The sequence below is a fragment of the Microcaecilia unicolor genome, chromosome 8 (assembly GCF_901765095.1).
Source record: "Microcaecilia unicolor chromosome 8, aMicUni1.1, whole genome shotgun sequence".
Classification (NCBI taxonomy): domain Eukaryota; kingdom Metazoa; phylum Chordata; class Amphibia; order Gymnophiona; family Siphonopidae; genus Microcaecilia; species Microcaecilia unicolor.
Window position 1 is genome coordinate 116663790 of NC_044038.1, and position 20543 is coordinate 116684332.

The 20543-nt window shown below is 46.8% G+C and overlaps 1 protein-coding gene across 2 annotated transcripts in view; it reads left to right on the top strand.

The window, feature by feature from the left end:
* MAT2B (methionine adenosyltransferase 2B) overlaps nucleotides 1–20340 on the top strand; it is a 241285-nt gene extending 220945 nt beyond the window's left edge. The window contains exons 7-8 of one of the 2 annotated variants that reach the window (XM_030213643.1): nucleotides 15231–15425; nucleotides 20331–20340. In XM_030213643.1, coding sequence (XP_030069503.1) covers nucleotides 15231–15401 — 171 coding nt within the window. In that variant the 3' untranslated portion in view covers nucleotides 15402–15425; nucleotides 20331–20340. Of the gene's footprint in view, nucleotides 1–15230; nucleotides 18548–20330 lie in introns of those variants that run through there. The other variant, XM_030213642.1, reaches the window with a different exon arrangement.
* The last annotated feature ends 203 nt before the right edge of the window (nucleotides 20341–20543 follow it).

Consider the following 20543-nt stretch of genomic DNA (forward strand, 5'->3'; position numbering starts at 1 on the left):
TTGCTATATTCCTCTGTGATTTGGTTGATGTGCATCAAGTGACCTGTTGATCCTGTATGTTTGTTTATTCCAGCTTTCTTATCAGTTAACTGTGTCTTCTCTTGTATCTGCTTTTCTCTCCCTGTTTGTCTCCCCCTTCTGCAGGGCAGAAATATTAGAGACCCAACATAACAGCAAAATGACACAGTATAGCAAAAGCCAGATAACCCTTACAATTCATAAACATTAAGGTATTTAGCATCAGAATACTGAAAAGTTCTGGGTAGCAATGACTTCTTCAGGTGATGCTAACCTTAACCCTTCTTTGGCATATGCCAGAGAGTTGCAGAAGCTCTGAATTTTAGGTAACAATTAAATTTATAAAGAGATGTTTTTATTTTGCTTTTGAAGACATTTTAAACATATTTGCATAATTCAGTATTTTAAAATTGCCAAAACTCACATCAAGCGTTATGCTTTCCCCGGCTTACCAATAACTGTAACTGCCTACCAAACCCCTCATGAGTGTCCAAAGGTTTGGAGCAAAAAGGGAGTCAGTTGAATGTGGAAGACCACTGGGGTGCCTCTAATGGCACTCCTGATAACACTGTAAATGCGAAACCATCATGGTCAGCCTATAAAGTTTGCACTATTTGGCCTTTTATAATGGCCTTAGTAGTTTAACTGCTGTAGAAGCCCCAACAACTTGATGACCCTCCAGGGCATCTGTTGCCTTTGGCCCTTTCCACTCAAGGGATAGATAAAGTCTAACAGGCCCCCAATTTCCAGACATGAGACTGGCCCAAACAGTCTACAATCATTGCATAATCAGATATCCTTGGTAAGAGATTATTGGACACAAAAAAAATACAATACAGTACAGAAACAGTCATGGATCTGCCAGGCAAGTGCCCTTTATCAGAGATTGGATGGATAAAGATTTTAATTTTGTAAATGTTTTTTCCTTGTCATCAGCAGCAGATGAATCCATTACGAATGGGTTGTGTCCACCTACCAGCAGGGAGAGATAGAGAACACTGAAATCCATAGTGCCTCTAGGATGGCTAGCTCCATCTGCCTCTCAGTATTTCTCTATCTCCCAGCAGGGTAGGACGCAGCTTGTTCAGCTCCTTGAAAATTTCTGCCTGGGGAGGCTCCTGTGCTTGGCCAGTTAAGCTGGGGTGTTGTGGCTGGTGGTGCCCACTTTAAAGGCACATAGGTCCGCCCTTTCCCTGCCTTACCCATTGTGGATGCAGGCACATAGGTTCGCCCTTTCCCACTTCCCCCTTGTGGATGTAGGCATATAGGTTCGCCCTGTCCCTGCCTTTCCCACCCTCTACTTGCCTCCAGAGTACCTCTGTAGCTGTTTGCCTCCAACTTTCCTCACAGCGTTAAAAAAAAAAACGCGCTTTTTATGCGCTGCTATTCTGAGGCTTTTATTGACGTGCAGCGTGACCGGAGCTTGGTGGACTGGGTCCTTTGAGGTAAGAGCGGTACTCAGCTCCACCGGGGAGGGCCCGCGGACAGCGTTACCGATCGGGGTGATTTGGCGCGAAGCCGCCATTTTGTATTTTAGTCTGCCGCTTTTCGGCGATGGCTGCTGAAGGAGTTAAGCGCTGTTCCTGTTGTGGCAAGCGCAGATCAGCAGCGGGGCTCTGTAAAACGTGCTGTAGAGACGGTAGAGCCAGTACGAGCATGGCGAGCGATGAGTCGTCCCGCTCAACGGAGCTGGCAGCGGGCGCCATCTTGGAAGCGCTGCATGGCTCGACCCCCGCGGTTGCAGAGGAGTCTGTGAGCAGAGAGGCGCCTCGAGCCAAGGCTACCAGAGGAGCTCCATTCCCCGTAGCTCCTAATTTGGAGACGGGAGGTTAGGCTGAGTTTTTCTCCCCTGCGTTTGTGCTTATTTTACATAAAGCCTTCATGCTGAAAAGAGCTGCCGTAGGTGTCTGACACTGCGTTGCTACCTGGTCTCCCTCTGACTGATGATGGCCCGGGGCAGATGTCAGAAGTGGATGCCCCTGAACGTTGGATGCACGCTAAACATAGACGGGTAAATTCCCTGTCTGAGAGTGGCGCACCTCCCTCCCCCCCCTTTCTTGGTTACAACAGGCAGTGGAACAGCCCGTGGATGGTGCAGACTCCCTCGCTGAGGTTGCACTGCGCATGGAGTCGGCCTTGTCATTTTTAGCTGACACCCTCTATGATCTGGTCAGAGTTTTGACTAAACAGATGCCTGTAGCGGTGTCCGCCCGCCACCTTCTATGGCTACGGCATTGGGCGGCTGACATGGCCTGTAAGCAAAGGCTGGTGAAGTTGCCCTTTCGGGGACTTCTGTTATTTGGAGAGGAGTTGGAGAGGATCCCAGCGGTTACCTGAGGATAGGCCGCGGCCTTCTTCCAAGGGTCAGGTGGTTCCCTCCTCCTCTAGACCTCGCTTCCGTGAAGCTGGAAGGTATCGCCCGGGGCGCTCTGCTGGGTTTACTCAACATGTCCGTTTTCAGCAGAGGAACTCCTTTCGCTCGGACAAGCGATACGCAGCGGCCGGTGCTAGGCTTGGAGTTCAAGGACAACCCTTTCAATGATGGTGCGCTGGTCCACTCCTCCTTTACAGCTGTAGGAGGATGCCTTTCCCTCTTTCTAGAGGAGTGGACCAAGATTACCTCGGATCAGTGGGTCCTTGACCTGATCAGAGAAGGTTACCGATTGGAATTCAATGCCCAGGTGAGAGACGTGTTTTTGGAGTCCCGATGCGGTACTGCCGTCAAACAGGCAGCGGTAGAGGAGACCCTACAAGTCTTGCATTTACTTTGTGGTGCCGCAAAAAAGGCGGGTCTTTTCGGCCCATTCTCGACTTGAAGGAAGTCAACAAGTCTCTGAGAGTGCGGCATTTTCACATGGAAACCCTGCGCTCCGTCATTGCGGCGGTACAGCCAGGAGAGTTCCTCACATCTCTGGACTTAAAAGAAGCTTACTTGCACATACCTATTTGGCCCCCGCACCAACGGTTCCTCCGATTTGCGGTGTTGGGAAGACATTTCCAGTTTCGGGCCTTGCCTTTTGGCCTCGCCACAGCTCCCCAAACCTTTTCAAAGGTAATGGTGGTAGTAGCTGCCTTTCTCAGGCGAGAAGGTATCCGGGTTCACCCGTACCTAGACGACTGGCTCATCAGAGCAGACTCTGCAAAAGAGAGTCACCATGTCACAGCCAGAATGGTCTCAGTACTGCAATCTTTGGGCTGGCTCATCAATATAGCCAAAAGTCACCTGACCCCCTCTCAATCTCTAGAATATTTGGGGGTCCGGTTCGACGCGGCCTCAGGGTTTATCTACCCGACCAAAGGCGGTGCAAGCTTCAGAACCAGGTCCGTCTGCTCCTGAGGATGTCTCGCCCGCGAGCTTGGGACATTGTCCAGCAGTTGGGGGTCGATGACAGCCACCTTAGATGTGCCATGGGCGAGAGTGCATATGAGACCTCTGCAGATTGCCCTGCTTCAACGATGGTCTCCGTTGTCCCAGGATTATCAACACAGACTCACGTGGCTCCCTGCGGCCCAACTCAGTAAGGGGTGGTGGCTCTCAGACAGCATGCTGCGGCAAGGAATGCCGCTAGCGCTTCCCAATTGGTGCCTGGTGGTAACGGATGCCATCCTGAAGGGCTGGGGAGCACCGCTTCTGGCCTTTCACAAAACCCTGGAGGGACTGGCTGTCAGAGTTCTGTCGGACAACACGACAGCAGTGGCCTACATAAATCGACAAGGAGGCACTCAGTGCAGAGCACTGGCCGCAGAGGCCACTCTAATTTGTCACTGGGCCGAGCTACATCTGCAGCTTCTGTCAGCAGCTCACATAGCAGGTCAGAGCAACATGCAAGCCGATTTTTTAAGCAGGTATCAAATCGACCCAGCGGAGTGGGAACTGGTAGACGAAGTGTTTCTTCAGATCTGTGCCAAATGGGAAACGCCCGTAGCGGATCTAATGGCGTCAAGTGCAAATGCCAAAGTCCCGTGCTTTTTCAGCAGACAGACAGATCCTTGGCTCAACCCTGGCCTCCGGGCCTCCTGTATGTGTTCCCTCCTTGGCCTTTGATAGGGCGAGTCCTCCTGCGAATTCGGCTACATCAAGGAGTTGTGATCCTTATTGCCCCGGATTGGCCCAGGCGGCCGTGGTATGCGGACCTCCAGCGGATGCTGGTGGAGGCTCCCCTTCCTTTGCCTCTGGTTCCGAACCTGTTGACGCCGGGCCCGGAGACCATGGAGGATCCATGCCGCTTTTGTCTTACGGCATGGCTATTGAGAGGGCGCAATTGAGAGACAAGGGCTATTCTAACAAGGTCATCTCCACTCTCTTGCAGGCCCGCAAGCGTTCCACTTCCGTTGCCTATGCTCGGATCTGGCGCCAGTTTGAGGCTTGGTGTGCTTCTAAAGCGATCACACCCATGCGGGCTGCTGTCTCTTCGATACTTGACTTTCTGCAGGATGGTTTACAAAAAGGCTTGGCCTATAATTCCCTGTGTGTTCAAGTGGCAGCATTGTCATGCTTTCTGGGGAAGGTCGTTGGCCTCTCCTTGGCTTCACATCCGGACATTGACCGGTTTCTGAGAGGGGTGCTTTGGCTCCGGCCTCCTATGCGGGCCCCTTGCCCCGCCTGGAACCTGGGGCTAATATTAAAGGCTCTTCAGTGTTCACCGTTCAAGCTGCTGAAGCAAGCTTCGGAGAAGGATGTGACTCTAAAGACTGTCTTTTTTGTGGCCATTGCATCGGCGAGACGGGTATCTGAACTCCAGGCACTGTCCTGTCGAGACCCTTTTCTGCAATTCTCAGAGTCCAGTGTAATGGTACATACTGTGCCTTCCTTCATCCCTAAGGTGGTTTCAGCGTTTCACCTAAACCAGCCTATTTGCCCTCCTTTACTAGGGAGGAGTTTCCAGAATCCTTTGGGCAGTTGCACCTTCTGGATGTGCGCAGGGCTCTGTTGCAGTATCTGCAGATGTCAAATGCTTTCAGGACCTCTGATCACCTTTTTGTATTGTTGTCAGGTCCTCGCAGAGGGTCTCCAGCGTCTAAAGCCACTATAGCCCATTGGCTTAAGGAAGCCATTTTTTCTGCACATCTGCTGTCTGTCCGGCCTCCGCCTGACGCCTTTAAGGCTCATTCCACAAGAGCGATTTCCTCCTCTTGGGCTGAAACTGGAGCACTCTCTCTTCAAGAGATATGTAGTGCAGCAACTTGGGCTTCTAAGCTTTCTTTTGCCCGATATTACAGGCTGGATGTGGCTGCCAGGAGGGACGCGCTTTTGGAGCACAAGTGCTGGCGCGTGGTGTGGCTTGTTCCCGCCCTATCTAGGGATTGCTTTGATACATCCCATTCGTAATGGATTCATCTGCTGCTGATGACAAGGAAGGGAAAATTAGGTTCTTACCTTGGTAATTTTCTTTCCTTTAGTCATAGCAGATGAATCCATGAGCCCTCCCTGATTGACTCTGTTTTGTGTTCAGTTTTTCCTGCAGACATGTTCCCTCATTGGGAGAAGTTGGAAAACAGTCATCAGGATTTCTGTTCTTCTACAGGAGATTCAGTTCGTGCCTCCTTTGTGTTATTGCTCCTGTTCTGGGGCTTTCGTTCGCTGTGAGGAAAGTTCATGTTTTGCTACTTTGCGGTTTAACACTGCTTTGGAAGCTTCAAAATACAGAGAGGCAGATGGAGCTAGCCGTCCTAGAGGCACTATGGTTTTCAGTGTTCTCTATCTCCCCCTGCTGGTAGGTGGACACAACCCATTCGTAATGGATTCATCTGCTGTGACTAAAGGAAAGAAAATTACCAAGGTAAGAACCTAATTTTCCCTTCATGATGTATTTTATCATCTAACACAACGCTTTTAATGAAATATATAATAAAATGCCACTGATGTGTGTTTTTTGTTGTTGTTTTATGAAATGCCAATGATGTGGGTTTTGGGGTTTTTTTTTTTTTTTTTTTTTTTTTTTTACTGGGGTTCTATTTTATTGTTTTTTGAATAGAGTACGCTCAGTGAGGATTTTTGCTGTATTCATTTGTTTTAAGCATACTATTTACAAGGGTATTCATTATATATTGTTGCATGGGGGGTACAAATTGTTGCCAACTGGTAGGAAGTTCAAGACCTCATAGGAAGTAAGAGTAAGTGAGATTTAGCTGAAATATCCAGTGCATTTTCAAGTTATTGCTGGGGGATGGTGGCTGGGACACTTCCCCAGATATATGTGTATCAATTTCAAATGTATTGTCTCTTAGGATGCTTGGAATTAGATTAATATCTAATATAATAATTTGCTCCTGCAACGTTCCAATGTGTCTACCTGCATTCGTAACCATCTCCTGACGTCAGGCAAGCAGACTTCTACCTCAGGAGATGGTTATGAACGCAGGTAGACACATTGGAACGTTGCAGGAGCAAATTATTATATTAGATCTGAACTTGGGGGGGAAGGACAAATTGCGTTGTTCCCAAGTGGAGGGCAAGCTGGAGCTTGCAACCGAGCAGGGGAGAAAATGAAGATACATACCTGTAGCAGGTATTCTCCGAGGACAGCAGGCTGATTGTTCTCACGAATGGGTGACGTCCACGGCAGCCCCAAGATAGGAAATCTCCCTAGCAACAAAAAATTGCTAGAGCCTTCGATCGCACATGCGCGGCCATCAGCTTCACGCCCGTTGCGCGAGAGTCCCGTCAGTTTGATAACAAAGCAAAGAAGGAAAGACAACTCCAAAGGGGAAGCGGGCGGGTATGTGAGAACAATCAGCCTGCTGTTCTCGCAGAATACCTGCTACAGGTATGTATCTTCATTTTCTCCAAGGACAAGCAGGCTGCTTGTTCTGACAAATGGGGTATCCCTAGCCCCCAGGCTCACTCAAAACAACAAAGAAAGGTCAATTGGGCCTCGCAACGGCAAGGACATAAGGTTTGACCAACGAAGAAAACATCTAACAGAGTGCAGCCTGGAACAGAATAAAAATGGGCCTAGGGGGGTGGAGTTGGATTCTAAACCCCGAACAGATTCTGCAGCACCGACTGCCCAAACCGACTGTCGCGTCGGGTATCCTGCTGAAGGTAGTAGTGAGATGTGAATGTGTGTGGACTGAAGACCATGTCGCAGCCTTGCAAATCTCTTCTATAGTGGCTGACTTCAAATGGGCCACTGACGCTGCCATGGCTCGAACACTGTGAGCCGTGACATGAGTGGAGGAGTGGCCTAGTGGTTAGAGTGGTGGACTTTGGTCCTGGGGAACTGGGTTCAATTCCCACTGCAGGCACAGGCAGCTCCTTGTGACTCTGGGCAAGTCACTTAACCCTCCATTGCCCCAGGTACAAATAAGTACCTGTATATAATATGTAAGCCACATTGAGCTTGCTATGAGTGGGAAAGCACGGGGTACAAATGTAATAAAAATGATCCTCAAGAGTCAGCCCAGCTTCGGCGTAAGTGAAGGAAATGCAATCCGCTAGCCAATTTGAAATGATGCGTTTCCAGACAGCAACTCCCCTTCTGTTGGGATCAAAAGAAACAAACATTTGGGTGGACTGTCTGAAGGGGCTTGTCCGCTTCACATAGAAGGCCAATGCTCTCTTGCAGTCCAATGTATGCAACTGACTTTCAGCAGGACATCATTTGATATGAGGACGGGGAAAATATGTTGGCAAGACAATTGACTGGTTCAGATGGAACTCCGACACCACCTTTGGCAAGAACTTAGGGTGAGTGCGAAGGATTACTCTGTTATGATGAAATTTAGTATAAGGAGCATGGGCTACCAAGAGTTGTAGAAGCTCGCTGATCCTACAAGCTGAAGTAACAGCCACCAGGAAAATGACCTTCCAGGTCAAATACTTCAGATGGCAGGAATTCAGTGGCTCAAAAGGAGGCTCTATCAGCTGGGTGAGAACGACGTTGAGATCCCATGACACTGGTGGAGGTTTGACAAGTGGTTTTGACAAAAGCAAACCTCTCATAAAGCGAACTACTAAAGGCTGTCCAGAGATAGGCTTACCCTCTACACGTTGATGAAAAGCACTAATTGCACTAAGGTGAACCCTTATGGAGTTGGTCTTGAGACCAGACTCTGATAAGTGTAAAAGGTATTCAAGCAGGGTCTGTGTAGGACAAGAAAGGGGATCTAGGGCCTTGCTGTCACACCAGACGGCAAACCTCCTCCATTTGAAAGAGTAACTCTTTTTAGTGGAATCTTTCCTGGAAGCAAGCAAGCAAGACTCAGGAGACACCCTCTGAAAGACCCAGGGAGGCGAAGTCTACGCTCTCAACATCCAGGCCGTGAGAGCCAGAGACTGGAGGTTGGGATGCAGAAGCGCCCCCTCGTTCTGAGTAATGAGGGTTGGAAAACACTCCAATCTCCACGGTTCTTCGGAGGACAACTCCAGAAGAAGAGGGAACCAGATCTGACGCGGCCAAAAAGGAGCTATCGGAATCATGGTTCCGCAGTCTTGAGTTTCAACAAAGTCTTCCCCACCAAAGGTATGGGAGGATATGCATAAAGGAGACCCTTCCCCCAATGAAGGAGAAAAGCATCCAACGCTGGTGTTGTGGGCCTGAAGTCTGGAACAGGACTGAGGGACCTTGTGATTGGTCTGAGTGGCAAAAAGATCCACCAAGGGGGTGCCCCACGCTCGGAAGATCTTGCGTACCACGCCCGAGTTGAGCAACTACTCATGAGGTTGCATTATCCTGCTCAACCTGTCAGCCAGACTGTTGTTTACGCCTGCCAGATACATGGCTAGGAGAAGCATGCCATGAGCACGAGCCCATAACCACATCTGGACGGCTTCCCGACACAGGGGCCGAGATCCGGTGTCCCCCTGCTTATTGACATAATACATGGCAACCTGATTGTCCGTCTGAATTTGAATAATTTGATTGGACAGCTGATCTCTGAAAGCCCTTAGAGCGTTCCAGATCGCTCGCAACTCCAGGAGATTGATTTGAAGACCTGATTCCTGGAGGGACCAAGCTCCTTGAGTGTGTAGCCTGTCTACATGGGCTTCCCACCCCAGGAAAGATGCATCCGTAGTCAGCACTTTTTGCGGCTGAGGAATTTGGAAGGGACGTCCCAAAGTCAAATTGGATCGAATTGTCCACCACTGAAGGGAATTGCAAAATTCGGTGGGTAGCTGGATTGCCTCCTCTAGATCCCCTGCGGCCTGAAACCACTGGGAAGCTAGGGTCCATTGAGCTGATCGAATGTGAAGATGGGCCATGGGAGGCACAGGGACTGTGGAGGTCATATGGCCAAGTAGTCTCAACATCTGTCAAGCTGTGACCTGCTGAGACGTTCTGACCAATGAAACGAGAGACAGAAGGTTGTCCGCTCTCGCCTCTGGAAGATAGGTATGAGCCGTCTGTGAATCCAGCAAAGGTCCTATGAATTCTAGTTTCTCAACTGGAAGAAGATGGGACTTTGAGTAATTTATGACAAACTCCAGGAGTTGAATAGTCATCTGCATGGACTGCAGAGCTCCTGCCTCTGAAGTGTTCTTCACCAGCCAATCGTCGAGATAGGGAAACACATGCACTCCCAGTCTGCGTAGCGACGCTGCATCTGCCGCCAGGCATTTGGTAAACACCCTGGGCGCAGACGCGACCCCAAAGGGCAGCACACAATACTGAAAGTGCTGTGTTCCCAGACGGAATCGTAGATACTGCCTGTGAGCTGGCAGTATCAGAATGTGCATATAAGCATCCTTTAAGTCCAGAGAGCATAGCCAGTCGTTTTTCTGATGCATGGGAAGAAGGGTGCCCAGGGAAAGCATCCTGAACTTTTCTCGGACCAGATATTTGTTCAGGGCCCTTAGGTCTAGGATGGGACGCATCTCCCCTGTTTTCTTTTGCACAAGGAAGTACCTGGAATCCCAGCCCTTCTTGCCCTGGTGGAACGGGCTCGACTGCACTGGCGCTGAGAAGGGCGGAGAGTTCCTCTGCAAGTACCTGCCTGTGCTGGAAGCTGAAGGACTGCGCTCCCGGTGGGCAATTTGGAGGTATGGAGATCAAATTGAGGGAGTATCCTAGCTGGACTATTTGGAGAACCCACCGATCGGAGGTTATGAGAGGCCACCTTTGGTGAAAAAATTTTAACTTCCCCCCGACCGGCAGATCATCCTGCACAGACACTTTGATAGTGGCTATGCTCACCTGGAGCCAGTCAAAAGCCCGTCCCTTGCTTTTCTGTCTAGGCGCACGCTGTTGACGAGAACGAGCGCGCTGGGGTTGAGCCTGAGAAGGCTGTCGAGAAGATGGATTGTACCTACGCTTATTGTAAGCATAGGGAGCATTCCGCCTTGCCCGGAAAAAACTTCTACCTGATGAGGTAGATGCTGAAGGCGCCGGGTGGGAGAGATTGTCCATAGCGGTTTCCCACTGGTTGAGCTGTTCAACCACTTGCTCAACTTTCTTGCCAAAAATATTATCCCCCCGGCAAGGAACATCCACCAGCCGCTGCTGGACTCTATTGTCCAGGTCAGAGGCATGCAGCCATGAGAGTCTGCGCGCATCAGTTTACCTTGTGCAGCGGCCCTGGATGTAACATCAAGAGTCGTAAGCACCCCTGGACAGGAATTTACGACGCACCTTCAGCTGCCTGACCACCTCCTGAAAAGGCCTGGCGTGCTCCACAGGGAGCTTGTCCACCAAGTCCGCCAGTTGCTTTAAATTCTGCATATGGACTGAATTTTGGACATGAGCATAGAGGACTGGTAGGCCTTCCTCCCCAAAAGAGTCCAGAGTTCTAGATTCTTGTCCCGGGGGCACCGAGGCAAAATCCCTAGAGCTCTTGGCCCTCTTGAGAGCAGAATCCACAACCATAGAGTGGTGAGGTAACTGTGACTTCATCAATTCAGGCTCCCCATGGATTCGATACTGGGACTCAGCTTTTTTGGGGGATGGTGGGATTAGATAGAGGTTTCATTCAGTTCTTCAGCAATGTCTGCTTAAGGACATTATGCTGAGGAACAGTGGACAGCTACTTAGGTGGTGAAGGATAGTCAAGGACCTCAAACATCTTGGCCCTGGGCTCATCCTCAGAAACCACCGGGAAGGGAATAGCCACAGACATTTCCTGCACAAAGGAGGAGAAAGAAAGACTCTCCGGGGGAGGGGGGGAAGTTTCCTTTCAGGCGAAGGAGTGGGATCAGAAGGAAGACCACAAGACTCCTCAGAAGAGAAATATCTGGGATCCTCCTCTTCTCCCCACGAGGCATCCTCCTCAGTGTCAGACAAGAGTTCACGAACTACAGTCTGAAACCGGGCCTGTCTCGACTCGGAGGAACCACATCCTCGATGACGACATCGAGACGTCGACTCCCGTGCTGGCGGCGATGAAGCTCCCTCCAGCGATGTTGAAGGGGAGTCGACCTGGGTGGCAGCCGAAGCGGCATCAGCATCGGGGACTGCACCACAGGCACAGAGCTCGCTGCCGCTTCCATCAACGGTACCGAAGGCGCAAGCACCCCCAGCACCGGAACAGACTGGTGCAGCAGCCCCTCTAGGCAACCTGGAAGAATGGCTCTGAGGCGCTCGTCGAGTGTCTGCCGGGAAAGACTGTGGAGGAGCCGGAGGCAGAACCTTTGTAGAGGAAGGCGGCGGTACCGGACTGTTCGAAGACCAATGCACTGACACCTCTTGGATGGAGGGTGAGTGGACCTCCCGGCGTTGACGCTTCTCGGGTGCCCAGTCCCTCGACGCCCCGGAGCTCCCTGTACCGTGTGTAGAAGGAGATCGATGCCGATGCTTCTTAGCCTTCGCTCGATGCTCCCCGCGTGCGGTGGTCTCCGGACAAGTATTACCTGCTCTCCCGATGTCGATGCCACCGACCTCTACCGCCATCGATGCCAAAGTGCCGGGCAAGGTTCCAAACAGACATTCCCGCTGAGCCTGTCTCAACGCCTGTGTTAGCTTTTTAAGGCTAAGACTCAACTTACACGCGTCTGGGCGATGGTCAGGCCCAAGGCACTGGATACACCACGAATGGGGATCGGTACCTGAGATTGCCTGGCTGCACCAACCACACTTCAGCCGCTGGGAATCCTCGATGTCATGGACGGAAAAACAGCGGCGGCAAAGTCAAAATTCACGATGGTGCCAAGAAAAAAGGGCACAAAAAGAGGAACGCGCAGCCCAAAAGGGTCGCGACGACAGCGAAAGCAAACTTAAGAGGACCCAACTAAAAGAGTAAGGGAACTACTAGAAGTTTTGGGGGTATTTTTTTTTATATATATTTACTTTCTCCAAGAGGAGAACAAAGAAAAGAAAAAAAGAACTCGTGACTAAAAACGAAGGCTTTTTCTCGGGCACAGAGAGAGAAGGCTATCAACACAACCGCTCTCTACAGCGGAAAAAGAAACAACTGACTGGACTCTCGTGTGACGGGCGAGAAGCTGATAGCCGCCCACACGCGATCGAAGGCTCTAGCAATTTTTTTTGTTGCTAGGGAGATTTCCGATCTCGGGGCTGCCGTGGACATCACCTATTTGTGAGAACAAGCAGCCTGCTTGTCCTCGGAGAATGTGGAAGTAGCCGAGCTTCACCGTCTGCGCTATCCCAGGGACCCTGGCACCGATAGTACAACACAAACACAACGCCACAACCGTCACCAGGCACGTGGCGGGAAAGAGCACCGAAGAGGAAGGCCGGTAACGGGCTGCCCCCCCCTCCTCCTCTGAGCCGCTTATTTTAACCAGTTTGTGCACCCTGCAAGTTTCCACACATTAGCCCCTAGTCATTTCCATCCCCTCGGGGTGAGTGGGACCTGGCAGGCGCCCCTTCAACTAAGTGAGAATGAGTGGCAGCCCAGAACCAGCTCCACACCTTGACCCCTCTGCCCAGGCCTGGAACCGCAGGCCCCACTTCTGCGGCGCTCTCGAGCTTGAGTGTCAGGGTCTTTTCGATGTGGTTGTTCACCTCCAGCAGGATCATGGCAGCAGCAGCGGGGTGACACAGAGTGAGAGAAACGGGGGAAGAATCGCCGACACTCCGGGTCCGCCCTGCACCAGCCGCTCCTTGCCCACACACAATTTCTGCCCTGCACTCGCTTTCCGTCACACACCCCCAATAGCCCCCACCCCTACCAGTCAAACCCCAGATCCCACTCCCCTCAAACTAGCCCATTCTCATGCACACTCCTCTGCTTCCTCTCGCCGCGGCCACCAAGGCTGGGGGGGTCCTGAGACCGGGGGGGGGGATCTGTCACACACACTCTCTATCAGTGCCTTTTTCTCTCTCACACTGAGGGGGAGGGGCTCCAGAGGGGGGGGTGGAGGGGTCCTGAGACCAGAGGGGGGGGTGGAGGAGTCCTGAGTCCAGAGAAGGAGGTCCTGAGACCAGAGGGGGGGGGTAGGGGGAGGTGGTGCTAAGACCAGAGAGGGAGGGGGGAAGGTATCTCTTTCACACACACACTGTCTCACACCATATCACATTCACTCTGTTTGTGTCACATAGTCACTCTCATACACTCTCGGTCACAGTCTGTGTATCGCGCACATACTCTCTCACACTCTCTCTGTCTCACACACACTGTATCTGTGTGAAACACTCTCTCGCACACTCACTGTCTCACATACGCACTCGCACACTCTTTCTCACACACACATTCTCTCACAGACATACTCGCACCCAGTCTCACTGTCACACACACTCGCACATTCACTCACACTCTCTCTCTCTCTCTCTCTCACACACACACACTCCGAGGAAACCCTTGCTAGCGCCCATTTCATTTGTGTCAGAAACGGGCCTTTTTTTTTTTTTTTACTAGTTGTTTGATATTGTTACATATTCAATGTTCTTCCTTTCAGAAATGTTTTAATGAAATGTAAACTATTTTTTATTTAATGTCTCTAGTGACAAATCTCTCCTTAAGTACCTTATGCCTTGCAGTTCCTTCTCCTGCTCTTTTCCCACTTACCTTCCACATCTGAATGTCTCTTGATGGTGAAAAGGATAGGTACATTTTTTTAAAAATGTAATCTTGAAACCGGAAGTGCACAGAGCTCCATAGACATTCTGTAATAAGTAAAGATTTCACTAAAAACAATGGAAACACGTCACTGAAGACATTTTAAAATTGCCAAAACTCTGGTTAATGACATTTTCTATTCTCTCGGGGGTCACACAAAATTCAGTGGCCATCCCTGATGTAAATGAATGTATAGAAACATGACGGCAGATAAATGCCAAATGGCCCATCCAGTCTGCCCATCCTTTGTAACCCCAACTCTTCCCATCCTTTGTAACCCCAACTCTTCCTCATCCTAAGTGATCCCACATGCTTATCCCATGCCTTTTTATATTCTGACACAGTCCTCGACTCCACAACCGCCACCAGGAGGCCATTCCACCTTAGATTACTTCTAAGCCTCCCTCTTAACTTCATCACATGCCCACTTGTTCCAGAGCTTTCCTTCAGTTGAAAAAGGCTCTCTTCCTGTACATTAACGCCCTTGAGTTATTTAAACGTCTCTATCATATTTCTGCTGTCCCAGCTTATACATGTTAAGGTTCATAAGCCTGTCCCTATAATTTTTGTATTTGACCACTTACTAATTTTGTAGCCGCCCTCTGGACCGACTCCATCCTGTTTATATCTTTTCATAGGTGTGGTCTCCAGAACTGCACACAGTACTCTAAACGGGGCCTGACCAGAGACTTATACAATGGTACTATCACCTCCTTTTTCCTGCTGGTCATCCCTCTTTTTATGCATCTAAGCATCCTTCTGGCTTTGACCATCACTTTTTCTACCTGTTTGGAAACTTTAAGGTCATCAGACACAATCACCCCCAAGTCCCCGCTCTTCCTTCATACACTGAAGTACTTCACCCCCTTTAACTTGACTCATCTTTCCAAAACTATGGTGAAAGCAAGTTAAACTCAGATAAATTTTAGTTTTTGTTTTCCCTTGCTTGAGTCCCCTCACCCACATGCGATTTAACATATGTTTAACTTTTTTAAGTTGAATTAATACAAGTTAGTAAATGAAGCCTTGTTTGCATCTGAGACTTTACAGGATTTAATGACTTGCCCAAGGACATTAGTGCATCAGTGACTTTGCATCCTAGTTTCCTTGATTTTACTGCTCTAATGCTAAAGAAATGTCTCTTGGCTTTACTCTTTAATATGTATTTCAACAGCACTATGCTGTTTTCATGCTGTATGCTGTCTTACTGCTGGCTTAGAGAATGGTCTTTCAAATCTAACATTGTTTTTCATTTTTAGCTTGCTGATGGTCTAGTGGTAGGTGTTCTCCGTCCAAAGAATGCTCAGCTTGACTGTTCCAGACTAGAAAACCTGGGCATTGGCCAACACACACCATTTCGAACTGGGATCAAAGAGTCACTTTGGCCTTTCTTGATTGATAAGAAATGGAGGCAGACTGTCTTCCACTAGTCAGGGTTGTTTCCTCTGTCGAAAGTGCGGCACTTTTTCTTTTTGAAAAGACTTTAGTTTTCTACAGGTTGTCCTACAAAGTCCAAAACAAAGTATCATGGTCTTTTTCTGTCAATCAAGTTAGCTGGTTTCTTCTTCCTCTGCATTTGGGATGCAATTTGTCTGAGATTTCTGATTTCATTTATGGCCATACAAACATTTTGGTTGAACAAATATTTCTGCTATGTAGAATAAAGACAATGGAGCTTATTTTCAAAGCACTTAGACTTACAAAGTTCTATAGTAACCTACGGAACTTTGTGCTTTGAAAATATGGCTCAGGTAACACAGTTTTTAAACTTGATCTTGGTGTTCCAGCACACTCTAAAACCTTGGTTGCTGCAGCTTTTATCAGCGATAGAAAGCAGGCAAAAAATGGTTTCATGTTTTTTTAGAACTAGCTGATGCAGTCCTGGTTTGCCACGTTGGGGAAATCAAAAGTAGGTAAAACAAGGATTGGTTCAGCCTGTTCAGTAAAAGCATGAGATTTTATTGTCATACTCTGAAAATTCTACTGGCTGTAGGGGGAAAGTTAGGCTTTATGTGAAAATATATGACTACATCAACCAAAAGCAGGGGTGGCAAAATTCTGGTTCCAAGAACTGGGTTAATATAGCAAGAGACTTGCAAAAGTGGGGTTTCAGGATGTCAGATTGTCCTTTAACACCTACCATCTCTTCTGCTGATGCCTCTTTCAGAGCTGTAATTTGCTTATCTCTGACCCAGGTTACACAAACATCAAAATTATTTTCTAATATATGTGATAGCTTTGTTTCATATGTTCATTGTTCTTATTAAGTTTGAGCTCAGATCAAAATGAACTATATATAAAAAAAATTATGTGAGATGTTATTTTTGGAATCCCTGATTGTAAAATTTATGCTTAAATATATTTTCACAAACCTGATGGGGTATGGAATTTTTTTTTTTTCTTGGGGCAGAATTTTGAAAGGTATGCAGTTTCTGTAAATTGAAAGATCTTAGGTGTCCAGCCCCCCCCCCCCCCCCCATCAAAACCCCCTTGCATAATAAAAGTTAATTATATGATAAATATTGAAGAAATTTAATTTGTAGATTGCAGCAACTTGTTGGAATAAAATAATAACTTTAAAAACACAAAATCAGCCACACCTCACCACTGAGAACATGTCACAGACTGGTAATTCATTTCAAGTTGTGTATAACTGAAAACATTTGGCATGGGGATCCCTGTCTGTGCTCCTTATAAAGATGCATCAGAATAACAAGTACTAAAAAATGTCTTATCTGAAAGCAAAATAACTCTGAAAAATTAATAGAATGGTAAAGACAGTAAAAAGACATCAGGTTCAAAAAGTGGGACAATAAGCTCTCAGAAAAGTTCCAGTGCTGTCTCAACCTGTTCTAATTACCCCCTTCCACACAATCTACCTTCCATACCTGCACAAACATGCAGCTTGGAAGGAATTTTTATGGGAAGCCAAGGAAGAATGGAGTTGCTTAACAAATGAATTATATGCATCTTAAGACTGCATTTCCCTCTGTTACCATGAAAGACACTGCAAACATCATGGTCAAAAATGTTAAGACAAATCTGAAGTAAAGAGTAATTTAAATTACAACTACTTGGGTAGATGCCACAATGAGTAGCCCAAACTGTATAATATTTTATGCTTTTAAAATGTGTTTGAATTAATCTAAAAAAATTTTCCTCATGGAAGCAAATTTTTAACTTGGACCAGAAAATAAAATACATTAAGACCCGAATCAAGAATTTTTTTTATATGAATGAACCTCATTGTCTTTGCTGCTAAATTTCAAATTTTTTTGTGAATTTAATATGTCATCGTCAGTTTCTCCTTAACATCTTCAACATGCAGCATTCCAAAATTCATTAGTGGGATCCACAGTCAACATCAGCCATGTTTCACTGAGAACTCTCCAAATGTGTTGCTACCATTGATGCTTTCGATCTTGTGAGCGACAGTTGTGTTTCACAGTTGCCTTTAGTTACATAGATTTTGTAGTCTGAGATTTGCTCTGCATTAAAATCCTCCCAACTCAAGTTGGTCTAAAATTCTTTTCCATGGCTGCACAAACAGCTGGTGTCTGGCTCTTAGACAATATGTGAGCTGTGGCCTGCCCTTTAAGGGAGTTTGTTGAGCACCAGTGTGAGACAGGAAATTGGCGCTTGAGGCGAGAAGTGATGTTCTAGCAAATAATACCAATTCCCATATAAATGGCACAGATGCAGTAAGGTGAAATATGTTTTTAGATTCAAGCACAATTATCAACTGAGATTTTTAAATTTGTATGTGACTTTGGACATGCACGTCATTAGGGATATTCTAAAAAACATGAGCCTTTGGCAGCCCTCAAGAGACACAGGCTGTACCTTAAATTTTGCTATATCCCTCCTAATCTTTGCCGTACTTCCCAAGTTGTCCACCTTATTGCAGATTCTAGTATCATTATGCAAAAAAAGGCTCCTCCATAAACTAAAAGAATCTCAATGATTTTAAACATATCTACCTTCCCCTAAAGTAAAAAGTTTCTTGGGGGGGGGGGGGGAGAGGGAATCCCCTTCTGTAAAAAAAAATAAAAAAAAAGCAAAGCACAAAAATTACCTTTTTCCTTCAACTTTTCATTCTTCAGCATCTGCTAGTTTTTTTTTTTCTCTTGGCACTGTTGCTCTTCCCATTCCCCGAAATGTTCCAACCCCAGCCTTAGCTAACATCCACATGGAGGTCTATATGTTCTTATAAGCATTCTGCAGAAAATTCTAGTCACCTAGAATCTCAAGAGGGGTTGGTATCTATGCGGTTGCATTGCAAGCTGCCTACATGAAGAGAAGGTTGCAATGCAACCAGATATCAACAGCCGTTTCTGTCCTAAACGTCTGAACACTCTGGGCTTACCCAAGGGCTTCTGTATTATACAGGGAAGCTGTTGCAACCTGTTAATTATTTATTATTTAATTATGTTTTCCTATTTTATTGCTTTACTAATGGCAATTTGTATTTCTTGAACAAGTGGATGCTTGTAGGTTTATTGTGAAATTTATAAATATTAAATTATGAAATAATGGAGAGGTCACTAACTGCATGAAACCTGTTATTTGAGGCAATCTTCAGGATCACAGCACCAGGCTGCCTTCACTGACTGCGTGGGATCTTCTCCCCCTTATCTTGGTTTAGCAAAATAGCCACCTTTAAGATGAATGTCCTTGCCAGATTGTCTGTTTGGCGCTCTCCATTCTGTTGTACAGATGTTTTGTCCTCATTGCAAGAGATGTTATTTAAGTTCATTTAAGAGCTGAGATTCTCTAGTTGGATAGAAAAAAAGGGGCCTCAGTTTAGAAAATGTTTCAAGACCTATCTTTTCAGGAAATACATTAAGATATTTAATGTTGCATTATTTTGGCTTGTTAGGACTTTGCTCTGTAAGTCCCAAAAACCTTCTAATTGGTTTTGGTCAGGATTAGTTTCTAGGCTGGTATGGGCATATCTGTATCCTAACCTCTGTTTTCAAGCAAAGCTTGTGTTCTTCTTCTGAGGATGGCTGCTAACAAGTGGGAGTCATCCCTCTCCCCCCCCCCCCCTTTTTTTTTTTCCTTTTCTCTTTCCTTCTCACCTTGCAATTCAGGTTATTTTCTGTCTAGGCTGTGGGGTAGAGAGAAGATAATTAAAAAAAAAAAAGAGGGGTGGGTGAGTAAGATGGAGGTTCTATGCCTGGTAACTTTATACATGTGTACACATGAAGCGTAGAAAACCGATCCATCTATCCAAAGACTACAGGATGACTTGTGACTTCCACATGTGGTCAAAGAACAGAATATCTTTATTGACAGGGGGTCATGTTTTGGTAGTCAGCCCACCTGCAGCAGGGGTCTGATACACACTGTACAAATTAAAATCAATACAAAATTAATAAAACATATAAATGAAATATCAAGACTAACTGATAAAGATGAATGTAGTGATTAACTATATGCAGGAACAGTTACACTAAGTGTCAGGTATGTTCTAAAAGAAATGGGTCCTAGACAAGACTAAGTCAGTTGCAAATGTATTCCCCTTATACTTAGAGCCAAGCCCACTGTGCCAACATTAATAGAAGGAACTAAACTCAAAATCCAAATATTATAAAAAGAGTATTTTATTTACAAAAGCAGCAAGGAAGACAGAAATAAAGACAAGCCAGAGTCTAGGTAGGGATTTGGGTGCATTTACTCTAAATTATTTCTGTAACTGAAGTGTAGAGTCAGTCTAACCCACAGAGCACAAATACAAGATACATGGCAGATAACTTGATGCAGTCCCTCAGATATATTGTCCCTTGGCTGTGAGGTTAACACTGCTACCTCTAAAGAGCTCCTTTTGGGGGGGGGGGGGGGGGGGGGTTAATAGAGATACTCTATCAGTACTGCTGACATACTTTCTGTGCATGGAGAACATGTTGACCAGCTACAGTGTCTCCCAAGAGTCCTACACTGATGTCAGTTCTGATAACAGTCTGCTGGCATTGATGTTAATGGTGCTAACAACTTGATGTCTCCACATTATTCTAGAGGCTTCATAGATGACATGTCTGAGTTTTCAGATTTAGTGCTGAATAAAGCCAAAGATGTGGCTGTATAGGGAACTTGCAGGTCTGGGATGCTTCAGTAGTGCTTGCTTTGCACCTACAGTCCCCACCTTTCAAGAGTTTAGCTGGATATTAGCTAGGTGAGTCACAGTATTCCAGCACAATGTTTCATCAGGCATTTTAGATTACATTACTGCATCACAGCTTAGTAACAGGAAACCACAGTACTTAGGTCTAAAACATGAGCCCAAGAGAAAAACCATGCAAGTATGAAAAGATATAATACTAGAGTGCATGATTATATAATGAACAAGGCTGATTGAGTTGAATGTACTATATTCATTACTAAATGTGATTCATGAACATTTGTTTAGGTGTTTCACAAAGTGAAAGGACTTGTGAGCTCATGGAAGAAAAGTCACTATTATTAGCATTTGTATAGCGCTACCAGACCCACGCAGTGCAGAACACCTGACTATGTGGCAAAGTAATAAACCACAGCATTGGAAGGTACTGTTTGATATACCACTCTAGCTT